Genomic DNA, 15,177 nt, shown 5'->3' on the forward strand with positions numbered 1-15,177 from the left:
TGTTTGCTTGTTGTACCCCCTGAATGGCATGTTCCCCTACCACTTCTAGGTTAATACCAATGGCAGCAGGATGAGGCCCTTAAGCGGGCATTAGTTGCCCACTTAAGGGCCTCAATTGACAGTGGAGTGGGAAGGCTGTCTATGGGCCTTCCTGCCATGGATTTGGGATGGAGGTGGGAATTCTACCTGATTAAATGCCACCCCCCCACCGCGCGCCACCAAACTCACCCTATGTGTCTCAAAGAAAGTCTGGAAATAAAAGGAGGGAAGGAACTGATTTCAACTGGGATAATACGTTTACTGTAATTTTCTTTTATATATTTTGCTTGATTCAAAAAAGCTAATAATTGAACCCAAACGTCTCTCTTTAATGTTATTTTTATGAGGTTCTGATGTTTAAAATGAGTTTGGGGAAGTAGCTTAGACATGTCCAGAGGGCAGTTAGTTTTGTGGCAATGTAGAATTTCTGCAATTAATTACGATGAATTTCTAAACAGTCACAATTTTTTTGCTTCGTCAAATAGCAAATGTTTCACAGCCCAAAATACAAGTTGATACAGTATGTATGAAGAAAATGTGCACGCTTACGTGTTTATCAGTCAGGGAGAAAACTTTGAGATTGCTTTGACAGATTGCACATTTTATCCCCTTTAGTTACTGGTTCCTATTTGTTTAAATACTAAGTATGGGATGTATTGATGCTCAGCCATCAGAAATAAGTTAGCTACAGAGCACAACCCCTAAGACTTCAGCCTATTCCAACACTACCTGAGTTTTCTTTCTCCATTTCCCACTCATCCTTTGCCAAAATCTATACAGTGGATGGCGTTTACCAATTTAAAAATATTGTTATAGCTTTTTCAATAATGAACCATGTATTAGAATTTCTGTTCGTAACATTCATTTTTGTTGTCTGAGAGTTGGAGCAAGTATAAATTATCTTTAACAAGAACCATTTCAATATTTTAATATATATACCCGGCATACTGATATTGTAAATTATATATTAATGCATCAGGTACTATTTCCAAACATTTTTGGTTAATGGGTACATTTTTGATGCATCCTTTCTCTACACTGCCATAGTCTAAATCTTTGTGAGATTCAGTGGTAGGCAACAACTACAATTTAAATAGATTTTAATCATTTGATCACTTCTACTTCATGACACAGAGTCTGTTTAAGAGAATCACTGATTAAGGAAATCAAAATGAAAAGCTAAATCATTCAAATTGGTTTCCATTTTGGGAATTTAGAGGATTCTGTTTAAGGAAATCCATCAAACTACAAATGCACACTAACGAGACACTAATCCTTGGTCCTAGATATGTTCATAGCTGTAAGCACAATAGATACAGCAAGTGTAAAGAAATCAGTAAGCACATGCTCAGAACATTCTGTGCAATATTTGTACCTTTATATGTACTGTATTTTGGATGTGTGTGTCATAGATTAGGAATGAATAATTGTTCTCCTAAGCCTCATGTGGCTCTTCTGTGGCTCACTTGCAGCTTTCAGAAGGTCTGTGCTGCCGGCTTCATAACATTTCTGTGTAGTCTTCTCCCTAGCTCAAAAGTACTTTCTATTTAAAATTTGTGGCTCTCTAAAATTGGAATCTTTCTAGCTCATGGAATTATTTTTGTAGGGAATCAAAACTTCCAAACCAAATGATTTTCCTTAAACTACACTATAATCAATTGTAGATTATCATTTCATTAATTTGTAGAGTACATTGTAATCACTAATCTTTCAGTTAGTAACATGAAGTGTTACAGCCATTGATCCCTATTGACTCTTGCCGATGACTGTCTATTTTTTTGATTCAGTCCCTTTCTCTAATTTGCAGTGGATTTTATTCTGTCTTTCCTAATGTGCCTTATTATAAAGCATTAGAGGAAAAAGTATGGTTTATCCTTACATTCCTCAATGGCTTTATTTTCTGCTCCATCTCTCGTATCTCATATCCCTTGCAGCCAGAAGATAAGACTTATGGCTTGGCTCCAGCCTCCATTAGGGTCACTCAGGTCTTATCACCACAAATCTTCCATAAACCCACACGATCGGGAATGTTTTAGAATGTAATTGTTTATTTTTGTACCTTGTGATAAAATATATTCCATGATATGTTTAAGAGTGGTAACCTGATGCAGTTTAATTAATATATATGAACATGAGTTTACCAGAAAAAAATCATTTTTAATAGAAGTGTCTAGTTTGATCTGGTGGCACGGTCAGTTTTGTCAGGAGGGGCAACATCCAGCGAAATGCTTTTAAATTGGAGCAAAAACCCACAGAAGCTTCATTTGCGGTGGATCTAATTTGCACTTGAAATTCATCTTTCATGCTCATTTGGCCTTCTTTTCGTTGCACAACCAAGTTGTTTCAAAGAATTTTCATTGCATTTTTCGACATTTCCAAGCCAGGCTAAGTTCCTAAAATGGTTGCTTCCAAAATTGTGCTTTCAGATCTGCCACGTTACCTACAGAAAAAGTTGCACCATAGCAGATGTAGCTTTAAATAACAAGATTTTGTATAGAACTCAACACGCCCTGGGTCCCGCCCCTATCCAATTTTTTCTCCTTTCCCATGTGGTGACTAATACTGGGTTACATTTTCACAAGGAACCCAAGCCCAAGCGCCCATTTTTGGTGTGGATCTGCAAATGCTATTGGCAGGCTTTGACTGTGAAAGCAAGGCCAATCAAGAACCCAGAACTGTAACTCAATTTGGTACCCAGCCTTCCCCAGACCAGATACCAAGGCTAATCATAACTTATACATTTGATATCAATAGTGCAGGAATGAAATCAAACCTGGGACTCCCCGCCATATAGTAAAACACCACACTACACAGCATATTTTGCTACCGCGGCTTTGGGAAATTCAGGAAATTTTTCCATCCATTGTTTTATCTCTACCTTTTAGCCTATTTCGATTCCTTCACCCCACTCCACCCCCACTAGGGCTATCTGTACCTTGCTTTCCTGCTTTCTACCCTTAATTAGCACATTCCTTAGATAATATCACTACCTTCAACACCTCTTTGGCCTTTTGTCTACGACATCTTTTGGCTATCTCCACCTATCACTGGCCCTCTATCCAGCTCTACCTGTCCCAGCCTGCCCCCCCCACCCCCCCCCCCCCCCCCCCACCCCTTAAACCAGCTTATATTTCACCTCTTTTCTATTTTTACTTAGTTCTGTTGAAGAGTCATACGGACTCGAAACGTTAACTGTGTTCCTCTCCGCAGATGCTGTCAGACCTGCTGAGTTTTTCCAGGTATTTATTTTTGTTTGGGAAATTCAGGTAGTTTTTGAATGTTTTTGTGTGCTCTCTGGTTACTGACCCTTCTGCCAATGGAAGCAGTTGCTCCTAACTTACTTATCAAAACTGTTCATGGTTTTGAGCACCTATTAAATCTCTCCTTAACCTTACCTGCTGTAAGGAGAACAACCCCAGCTTCGCCAGTCTCTAGATAACTGAAGACCCTCGTTACTGGTATCATTTTAGTTCTCTTCTGCATTGTCTCTAAGGCCTTGATTTTTTTTTCTAAAGCACAGAGTTGGTCACAGTACTCCAACTGAGGCCTAACCTGTTTTTAAAGGTTTAGCATAAGTTCCTTGTTTTTATAGTCTGTGCCACTATTAATGAAACCAAGGATCACAAATGGTTTTTAACAGCCTTCTCAACTTGTCGTGCTACCTTCAAAGCTTTGTGCATGTACCCTCCATGTGTCTCCCTATTCCTGCACCCCCTTTAAAACTGTACCATGTTGTTCATATTGCCTCTCCTCATTCTTCCACCAAAATGCATCACTTCACACTTTGCTGCATTAGATTTCATCTGTCATGTGTTTGCAAGAACCTGTCTGCACTTTACCAGCTGCTGCTGATGAAAGAACAACACTTCAGATCAAATAAATTCAAATGTGATGTACCCATGTCAACAAGCCTAAATTCTTAACAACCCTTTAACTGCCTCAACATGTTGCTTGAAAGCAAAAAATTGGCCCACCCAAAATTGTACAAGAAACCACTTCCATTTCCATTTCCAGAGGCTGACCACAAAATAACAAATGAGGGTGATGCAAATTTTTAGAGTCCTCCCCAAAATACACACTATCATTTTCTTTGGCTCAGAAATGGCATGTTCAATATAAGGAAAGATTTTTCACCTTCAGAAATGCAACAACGCAGTAGATTTTCAGTCTCAAAACTCTCAAAAGCTGTGCAGGCCACAGACTTACTGGCAGTGATCACTGGATAATTTTTGTTTCCTGTTCCTAGCCTAGAGATGTTGATGTAAATTGTAGCATTAGCTGAGACTGGCTACCTTGGCCCAAGAGATCAAATCTGGCAGCTTCCTGGTTCAATACCATACCACATATGGCCCATTTAGCCATTGGGGAATCTATATGTTCTTTTGTAATTTAAATGAATTTTTGATTTAGCAGGTGTCTCTCTGAGCCATTATGACATTGTTGTTGAAGTATTGTTGCTCTGAAGATTTTATTCCCTATATAAAATTCCAAAATTTCACTTGAGATTCAAATAAGACCACAACTTGCTTCAAAATGCGACAGAAACCCCATTTATAATGGTAGACTGACAACAGCTGGAAAGAAACACATGTTGGGAGTGTCATTGCCGGGCAGCGGTGAATCTATAGTTGCTGAGGCACAGGAAGCCAAGGGTATGTGTCAAAATGTCACGTTTCATAGTTAAACTCAGAAATGCTGGGAAGATAGTGACACAAATGAGGATTTTCATTGACCATGTGAGCTTTGTCAGTATGGAAAATAACTGCTTGTATTTATTTAGTACCCTTAACATAGGAAAGTGTACCTCGGCAGTTTGCAGGTGCATAATGAGACAAAAAATGACACCAAACCAAAGAAAGAAATATTAAGACAGATGACTAAAAGCTTCTTCAAAGAGGTAATATTTTAAGGAGGATCTTAAAGGAGGATAAAGAGAGCTGAAACACGTTATGGAGGGAATTCCACAGCATAGGCTTAGATAGCTGAAGGCTCAGCTGCCAGTTGTGGGTTGGAGGGAGTGGGGATGACAAGGCAGGATTCTTGTAATACTGCGACATTACTTTCGCTTTTGGGGCATGTATCATTATTGATTAAATCCATATTATTGGTACTAATTTAACAAACGCTTCCACTTTCTGGTCTGAGAATATTTTCATGTCTGTCTTTTCTGTTCGCCAAGATTGTCCAGACGTGCAGGATGTGTTGCATCAGAAAGGACTATACCTTTTTCTCTTCATTTGAGTAGAAACCCAAATAATCTGCATTTTTAAGTGAAATAAAACATAATGCAAGATTGTTTTGCCTATATACTGTTAAAAGAAAGATCAATCAACAGCTGAGGTTCAGTTAGCATGGTACAATAGTGCCTGATTTTAATGTATAATTCTGCCTTTTGTGTCAGATTAAAGCAAAATTTATGGTGCATTGAAGAAATGAAAGCAATGTTGAGTTTATTTTCTTTTAAACCATGGAATATGATCATTGTGGTTAGAAAGGGAATAAAGAAGTGAAGAATAGTTGAATGGAGACCTCTTTAGGCAAATTATAGTATTACAATAAGACAATCAAATAGCAAATTTATAAAATATGTTGACTTTAGTTTCACAAAATTAACATTGAATATAATACATAATTCATGTTTTAAAAATAAGATTACCAAATTTTCCTTGTGGATCACTTGGTTTCCTCCAGTTATACAGCATTCATATATCTTCGTCACTTGCCAGTTTGCCCTTGCCTGTCATAAACATATAGGAAAATAGGACTTAGGAACAGGAGTAGGCCATTTGGCCTCTCGAGCCTGCTCCGCCATTCGATAAGATCATTGTTGATCTGGTTGTGTTCTCAACTCCTTCCTGCCTGTCCCCCATAACCCTCGACTCCCTTGTCTATTAAAAATCGATCTAACTCAGCCTTGAACAAATTCAATGACCAGGCTCCACTGCCCTATGGGGAAGAAAATTCCTGTTAAATTTGTTTATGAACAAATTTGTTTATTTATGAACCTGTTAAATTTTCACTTATACTATTGCACATTAAATTTGGCTCAAAAATATAACCTATTTTGAGGCATACAGTCTTAGAAATAAACACTGCTTCTTTCATTTAAGATTTTGCAACTTGTCCCAGTTCACTTGATTGTAAGACACACTCAACATTCCTTTCCTGTGGTAGTCTCCTAATATATGTTCAGGTATACTCATTCTTGCATCCATCCTCAACTTGAGCAATAAGAGTTGATTTATTTGAAGCCTTAAATACATGGGATAGCATAATCTTGTGCCTATGGCAGCCAATTTGAAGCAGGAAGACAATTACTGTGGAATCAAAGTTCCTTCCAGAGGAACATAAAGAAAAATCTAGGCAGGAAAGCATGAAGTGAGCTGCAGTGGGAGCTTTGGAGCCTTCACTTCAACTCCGTACCCAGTGTGGGACACCATAGACCGAAGCTGCTTTAACTCCATTCCTTTCAATCATAACCTATTTTGATGCATGTCTTCTCAGCTATTTTTATTGCCACAGTAACTTAATTAACTGAAGGACAAATTCCAATGATTATTCGTTTGCAACTCTTATCTGTGAGAAAAAGCTTCTCGCTGCATTTAGATCATAAATGAAATAATACTAATGATTTTATATAATTTGACTATGTCATATCTTAAAAGTGTTTTACATAAATTACTGTTTTGAAATGCATTAGTTCTTTTTATCTGGGTAAGCTTATAGATTTGGTATGTATGGTATTTAGACATACTTTGCAATGATTACTTTGGCAAAATCAAAACTGCCCAGTTCCATGACCAAAATACTGCCTTCCTCCATCCCCACGTCATCTGTGTTGCCGCTGAAACTCACCTCCAAGCTTAACTTTTCCAAAGCTGTACCCTCCAGGGCCCTAGTCCCTACCTACACAAACTCAAACTTGTCGAACACTTTGTTGTCTACGTCCTTGACTGCAATAAACCCCCCTCATCTATCTATTTTATCCTGACCAGCCTCCATTGATTTGCTTTTCTCCAATGCATTGAATTCAAATTGCTTGTCCTCATTTGCAAGCCTCTCCTTGGCCTTGCCTAATCCTAGCTCTGTAATCTCAATTAGTTCTAAATCTCAGTTTGATTCCTCCATTCTTCTCATTCTGTACATCCCTTCCCCTTCCCTTGCTACATCTGTTCCCATATTAAAAAGCCTGCTAAGGCCTAATCTTTGAATATGGCTTTGGCAATTTCTCCCAAATTCCTGCTCATTGTCTGTATTCCATATTCATTTTGTGAAGAACACTGGAACATTTTCTTCTGCTATATTAGAAGCACTTCATTAAGTGCAGATTTTTTTTACAGTTCTGAACTGCTTGTAATCGGCCATGGGACAACAGTGGGATTTTAACAAGCTCACCCATGACCATATTAAAAATGGAAGCTTTGACGGCAAGCATTTACCTCAGGAATTATATATGCAACCTCATTTAAATTACAGCTTTGCCTTCTGGCTAGAAGTTTTCTTTTAGTGTTCATGTCATCATAAAGTTTTCCTGCCGTGCGGCAGAATTAGATTCCTGTATGCCTAAAGGTTAACTAATTAACTTTCTGGCAGTGAAAATCAATTTGTGCAGATTAAGTTGTGGGTTTGAGTTTGTAAGTGTAAAGTTGGGTGATTGACTAGGTTATACATGTCGGTGAATTTTTGTTCAGTTGTGGGGTGAAGGGGGGTGGGGGGTGGGGTGGTTGTTTCCCCCCATTACGCTGCTGTATTGTCTAGCAAGGTGTTCAAAAAATTTGTTAGTGTTATGACCTCTGCAGAGACTGATAAACTTTTAAAAAGGTGTTTGAATTTTCAGTGACTGACTGAAAGGATTACACAAAAAGATTTCAATTTTAAGCCATTTACTGTACCAAACAAATTAAAAGTACCATTGACTAAACATTATTTTGCCGGCAACTTATACTCCAAATTACAGAAAAGAAACTTCGCATTTAACTTTTAGCGTCACCAAAGATCTCCTGCTATGGTTCTATTTTAAACTATCTCTTAAGTAGACACTTCATTGTCCCGGAATCAGTCTAAAGTCTTTCCTGCTCCCAGCAGGTAACATCTAATCCTAGAACTGACTTTCACTGTGAGGGTTACACTAGTGATCCCTTCCCTGTGGCCCAAGCTAGGCCAATCTACCAGCCTCTTGTAAACCCTCACAAACTTGGTCTCATTGATCTAAGCGTGAGCTCTGGCTACAGACTCTCTTGTGTCTGAGTTTCAGGGATATATTAGAAACCCTGTAACCCAATATTACAATGGCTTTCTGCGGAACTTTCCCTTCCCAAAGCTCATCTCCATGGCAACATGAATCACATGGACTTATATCCAGGTTGAAATCCTAATTAACTATCTTCTAGACTCCCAACTCTACTCTATCTTGGAATTAATCAGACAGTTCAGAGTATAACTGTTTACAAAACCTGACATTCCTAACAGCTCCCTGTTAGACTTGGACACTTACAGTCTACCCACTGATTCACAGCCAGCACAACTGTTCTTACCATTGTCCACAATTGTGGACATCCAGCATCATCTTCCCAGTAAGACAACCTGCACCCCCCCCCCCCACCCCCTCCTCCACCTCCAGAGACAGAGATACCAAAGAGTTTTAAGAGTGACATCTGGATGGTAGAGTCGTAGCACAGAAAAAAGCATTCAGAGCCCATTTTAGCCCTGTGCTATTTTTTTGAAACAGAAATTTAAAGAAATAAAGATCAAAAATGGAAATCCTGACAATTTTTCTCTTACTCTACCTTCTCGCTCTGCTCCTGGCCCATAAATGCTGAATTCTAATTGCTGCCATATTTAAAATCAGCTAACTCAATACAGACCAGGAATGACACTGGAAGTTGAAAGGCAATTATCATTGCCATTCCTGCTAGATGCCTTTAAGGCTACAAAAGAGTTTGACCACATAGACGTAGAGATGCTTCCATTTGCTGGGGAGACCAGGACTAGGAATGACAATTATAAACTAGTCACTAATAAACTCAATAGGGAATTCAGAAAATAAACTTATTTTACTCAAAGAGTGGCTAAAATGGGGAACACACAACCATACAGAGTAGTTCACAGAATTGTTACAGCACATAAGGAGGCCGTTTGGCCTGTTGTGTCTGCACTGGCCCTCTGTTGGAGTGATTTACGCAGTGCCACTCACCCGCATTCTCCCCATAACCTTGCACATCCTTCCTTTCTAGACATCAATCCAATTCTCTCTTGAATGCCTTGATTGGATCTGCCTCCACCACAATCTCAGGCTCTCTCTCTCGCTGCAAGAAAAACCTTTCCCTCATGTCATCATTGCTTCTTTTGCCAATGACCTTAAATCTGTGCCCTCTTGTTCTAGAGCCTTCCACCAGTGGGAACATTTTTCCTATCTATGCTGAGCAGTTGTGTAGTAGTTAAGGCAACTAGTATAGATGCAATTCAGGGAAAGCTATGTAAACAAATAAGGGAGAAAGGAATGTAACTGATGGGATTAGATGAAGAAGGGTGAGAGGAGGCTCAAATAGAGCATAAATGCCAGCATAGACTTGTTGGGCTGAATGGCCTGTTTCTCTGCTGTAAATACTATGTGAAACAATGTAAATGACCAGATTATTGGATGGTGCAGAATATGCATATTTTATGGCAGTTTTGACTGCATGTATGAATCCAGTGGCATTTATTTTCCAGATGCAAAGATGGCCTCAAGGGATTTGCTTTCTCAGCCCTGAAGTAAGTAGGAAAAATATAAATCTTCTAAATTTTATCTTGTTGTTTATTTTCTGCTCTCAAGACTAAACACTAAACATAAACATTAATTACGCATTGCAGATAAGTAAAAAAGTTTCCATTATGGGCAGCTTCTATTCCAGCTTCAAGAATGTACAACCCTGATGGTATGATATATATTGAATCAAGGCCATCACAACATGTACATAGCAGTTGCTGAGTTGGATGGTACTGTTGTGTGATTGGCAAAACTTTCCTCCATTGTTGCAGCTAGTTGTCCTGACTGCCAGACAGACAGGGGAGCAGGGGAAACTCCTGCCCACAATTATAATTATAATTATCATTTCTGAAGAGGAGCCAGATGGATCTGTCCTAGTCTCTCAAGAAATGAGTTAATTAGAGTGCAGTTCTAGAGGCCACTGGGACAGAAGAAATAGACCTATCCAGCTTGCAGATGATCTTATTTTGGATTAGGTTTCCTTTAGAGTTGAATTTACTGTACCATTATTTTGGTAATGTCAGACAGATGGGACTTTTTTTAAAGGAAGTAAAAGCAGTTGTTGCTAAGTAACACCACTCATGGACAATTCTGTAAAAACTGAAGGAAGTATAAATTGGAAGCCAATTTCAATTTTATAGTAATATTGAATTTTATAGTAAAGTCTATTCAGATGTTGGCAAGGGAACATGGGATGTAAATAGGAATCATTGATTCAGCCTTCACTAAAGTATACATAAAGCATGTACACTTTGGAATATTAGTATTCATGAGTTGTTACAACAAAGCCATTACTTTTTGTGTATACTGGTTATTATTCGATGCTAATGACTGGTGTATTTACTCCAGATATTGGGGTAAGCTTGTCGCAGACATTGCCACATTGTCAGTCTCCTTGTGAGGCCTAAAAATGATCACTTTCTAAGGCAGAAGTGCATGAATTCTTTAAGTTTGAAAGCTGAAACACAAGAGATGTCTGGCTCTGGTGCTTCTTCATTAATGCCATGAGCTCCAGAAGATAGTATTATCAATTTAAATTGCAAATGCTGTCAATTTTACAAATCACCAATATGTTCCTAGTGTTTTTGACGCAATGATTTGCCAGCTTCCTGATGGCCTGGTTCAATTTCTGGATTATGACAATTTTATATGGTTAATTTATGTTTTTATATGTTTTGGGTTTCAATTTTGTGTATTTTTAATTTTTCAAATTCTTTCATGGGATGTGGGCATCACTGGTTAGGCCAACATTTATTGCCCATCCCTAACTGCCCCTTGAGAAGGTGGTGGTGAGCTGCCGCCTTGAACTGCTGCAGTCCATGTGGTATAGGTACACCCACAGTGCTGTTAGGGAGGGAGTTCCAGGATTTTGACCCACTGAGAGTGAAGGAACAGTGATATATTTCCAAGTCAGGATGGTGAGTGACTTGGAGGTGAACTTCCAGATGGTGGTGTTCCCATAAGTCTGCTGCTCCAGTCCTTCTAGTTGGTAGCGGTCGTGGGTTTGAAAGGTACTGTCTGAGGAATTTTCTTCCCTTCTGCATTAAAAATTCTGATTCATGCTGGGGATCAATTCTGTACCTGCCAACATTCTGCTGTACATCACTCAAGTGGTCATTCTTCATGTGTAAAGCCAGGCGTTGAATATTGACAGACTATTCTGTCCTCGTTCACTAATAATGATCTGGAGTTGGAAACGTGAATGATTATTTCCTCTCCCTAACCTAGGGGTCTCAAAGCCAAAAAGAACATCTCAAATGTTGTCTTAACCGAGATCGCTAAATGAAACCAGACTGGGGATCACATGGTAATGCATTTGCACCTAAAGCCATCAAGGAGCTTTAGATTTAAATTTCAAGATTAAGTCAGTTCTAACTTCGTTTTCTGATTTGTATTTTGTAAGGAATTCAATGACACACTAAGTCAGAAATTAAAGCCAATTAAAGAATACATAATGCTGTTTCTTTGCATTTTACTTCATGAATATGTTATTCATTCTCATGAGTTAGGTTTATTGTTGGAAAGGAAGAAATTCCAGCACATTCAGTTTTGGCAGAACCACGGAATATCAGTATATCCAGTAGTCACTCTACTGAGCACCAGGCAATAGAAGATCCAAAGGAGAAGACCAAGAAGTCTTTGCTAACCTTGACGAGACGACTTGTTGACAAAATGTAAGAAAGTCTTTTAATTGCTAATCGCAAATTTTTCTATGTGGGATGTTTCTTCCATTGATTAACAGTATAAACAAGAGACTATAAGGAAAATACTTTTGAATTAAGCAGGATAATGTGGCACTATTGGTTACATTATCTTAATCAAGTGTTTCACCATTTAAAAATAAATACCATCAGAATCTAAACTAGGAATTGGAGAATTTGGAGATTTACTAGACTGAATTGATGCATTGGGACCTCGGACAGATCCAGAACGGATTTCAAGGTTACAGCATTGATGCACTCTCATGGAGATAAAATTATAACCAATTCTATTTTGGGTATTAAAAAAAGAAAGACTTGCAGCATTTGTATAGTGCCTTTCACAATCTCAGGAGATGCCAAAGCGTTTTACAGCCAATGAAGTACTTTTTGAAGTAAGTTGTATTGTAGGCAGCATGCAGTCAATTTGTGCAAAACAAGCTTTCACAAACAGCAGGCTGATAATGACCAGATAATCTGTTTTTGTTGAGGAGTAAATATTGACCAGATGGCTGAGAATAACTTGCCTGCTTCCATTCAAAATAGTGCGATGGGATTTTTCGTGCCCACCTGAGGGAGTCTTAACATCTGATCCGAAAGATAGCACTTCTAACAGAGCAACACTCCCTTAGTACTGCAATTGAGTGTCAGCCTAGACGTTTGTGCTCAAGGGCAGGATCTTTAGGTCGGCGAGCGGGGGCGAGGCCCGCTTGCCAACGCGTAAAATGACGTGGGATGACGTCGGGCGGAATTCCCGACGTCATCCTGCGTCATCTCCATTTTCAGGTCGGCGAGGGCGCAGCCGAATCAGCTGTGCACCTGTCAACAGCCTATTGAGGCCATTTAAAAAATCATTAACCTAATTAATGGACCTGCCCGTCCAACCTTAGGGTTGGCGGGCAGACCGGGAGCCATGGCGGGCTTCAGAAAAAACATGAAACCAAATCCACATGCAGGATGAGGTTTCATGAGGGTTTTTAAAAATTTAATAAATGTTTGAGTTAAAGTGATAGACATGTCCCAACTGTCACATGAGGAAACATGTTAGGGAAGTTTTTTCAACATTCACTTCAAAGTTTTAATTCTGAGCCAATCTCCCTGAAGTTGCACTTAGCCTCAGGGAGATCAGCGCGCTCTTTCGCACAGGGAGCGCTCAGCGCTTCTAAGCGGACATCACGCTGGGCGGGCCTTAATTGGCCAGCTCACGTAAAATGGCGACGCGCTCCCAATCGGGGGCACCGATCGGAGGTGCGCTGCCCATGCCTGCTCCTGTACTTCCCCCTCGATGGGGGGAAAATTCTTCCCCAAGTCTCTTCAACCTTCTGACTCAGAGGCATGAGTGCCACCAACTGAACCAGGGTTGACATTGACATTTGATACCCAACAAAAAAGTTGCACCAAACTCTCTAGATGCCTGACTGAGAGCAATGTAGTGTGTAATATTTAGGAAAGGAAGAGTTACTTTTGTTAGTTCTTATTTTAGATGTAGATATATCAGGTGTAAAAGGCTCGCAGTTGTTTGGTAGGCTAGCTTTTTACAGGCTAGCTAAACAGGCCTATTTTAATATAAAATAATGCTTTTTATCTATTTAATATACTTTTGTAGTCACATTGGTCTGCTTGTGACTTTAGTGATTATGTCAACAGACTTCATTCCCTGCAATACGTGCACATTTTTCTTCCAAATCTGGATGAAGAAATTTCCTATTTCATTTTTGGGAGAAAAGGGGGTCAGAATGAAAAAAAAACGTAAGCAGTTCAAACAATAGGGAGATATGGTAGTTCACAGGATACATATAAAATCATGGTTAGCTGGAATTGTGGTTAAAAGGGCTCAGTGTTACAAAATCTTTCTTAATTAAATATAGAGCTTTTAAAATTTGCTTTGATATTTTTCATGCATGAGAAAGACAGCACAAATTGGTTATCCTTCAAGAATATCAATTTACTAAATAGCAAGTTGTTGGAATGCCATTTATGAAACATGGGATGTTAAGTGGAAAATTAACACGATCGTTGCAAATAACAAAATGAGAAACAGAAATAATTTGGGATACATTTGTGATCATGTAAATACCAAATTGAATCAGATCATTTGTTTTAGAACATGTCTCGATAGATAGTTTGGGCAACTTATCTTAACTATTTTAGTGCAGATAAAACAGGCTTGGATGGTAAATCATGCCTAAAAAACAGACAGCATGATCAGCAGGCAATATTATTTTAGACTTTTCAGAATCCTCAATTGCCTGGAGAAGGAAGTGCTAACAGACCAATGATCACTATCATAAAGTATGCATTCACATTGAAATCTTGGAACAAAACGAATAAGGGCTTATTAGCTGCCATTGTTTCGTTGAGACCAGCACAATATTGCCAGAAGCAGTTAAAGGAAGTCTATAGTAACTGACATTAGGATAAGATTTTCTATTATTAACTTCAACTGTTCTAACCGTGGCTACAGCAGGGTACTGATAAAAGTACTAATAAGGATAAGAGCCTTTGGTAATAATGGAAAATCCTACTGCCAGTTGACCAGACAGAAGGACTGTTTTCCATCTTTAACAGTACAAAAACAAAGCAAGTAATAGTAGTTATGCTTCTTCCTGCTTCAAATCTGTCATCACTACGCTCTCCTCTTTCTTACTGCAATCTTAACTTTGGCCTAAAATAAAAACACAAAATGCTGGAAATCATTAGAACTGGCAGTTTAAGCAAGTAGAAGGGTGGAAAGGGGGGTGGGGGGGTGGGCGTGGAAATAAAACAAAAGGAAAGGTGTGTAATAGGGTAAAAGACAGGAGAGATTAAATAACTAAAGAGTTGATAGTACAAAGCTGAAGTGAGTGGTAATGGGACAAGTAAAGAAACAAAACATGTGTCTAGTGGTGGTATGAATGGCGGAGTGATGAACAGCTGCCATCCAAAAGCAAAATCAAGGGTGTCCTGGACAGCTGTGTGTGCAGCAAGTGTCATCAGTTGGAGCAGCTCAAGGGTTTGGAGCTTGAGCAGCAGCTGGTGTCATTGAGGTGCATTGCAAGGCTGAGCATTTTCTTGCTTCTGGATGTGGTCACACTGCTGCTTAAGGTTATACAGACGCAGGGAACAGGTGGCCACCAGGCAGTCAAGGAGAACCAGACAAATAGTGCAAGATACCCTGGAGTGCATCTCACTCCTATTGGTATTCAGTCCTGA

The 15,177-nt window shown here is 39.1% G+C and overlaps 1 protein-coding gene across 1 annotated transcript in view; it reads left to right on the top strand.

Annotated features, from left to right (window-relative positions):
* The window catches only part of tmem135 (transmembrane protein 135), a 480,064-nt gene that overhangs the window by 416,375 nt on the left and 48,512 nt on the right, over positions 1-15,177 (top strand). The window contains exons 7-8 of the mRNA XM_078545746.1: positions 9,751-9,792; positions 11,797-11,961. Of these exons, the coding sequence (XP_078401872.1) occupies positions 9,751-9,792; positions 11,797-11,961 (207 nt within the window). The remainder of the gene's footprint in view (positions 1-9,750; positions 9,793-11,796; positions 11,962-15,177) is intronic.

This window comes from Cetorhinus maximus, chromosome 7 (genome assembly GCF_964194155.1).
Source record: "Cetorhinus maximus chromosome 7, sCetMax3.hap1.1, whole genome shotgun sequence".
NCBI classification, from domain to species: Eukaryota; Metazoa; Chordata; class Chondrichthyes; order Lamniformes; family Cetorhinidae; genus Cetorhinus; species Cetorhinus maximus.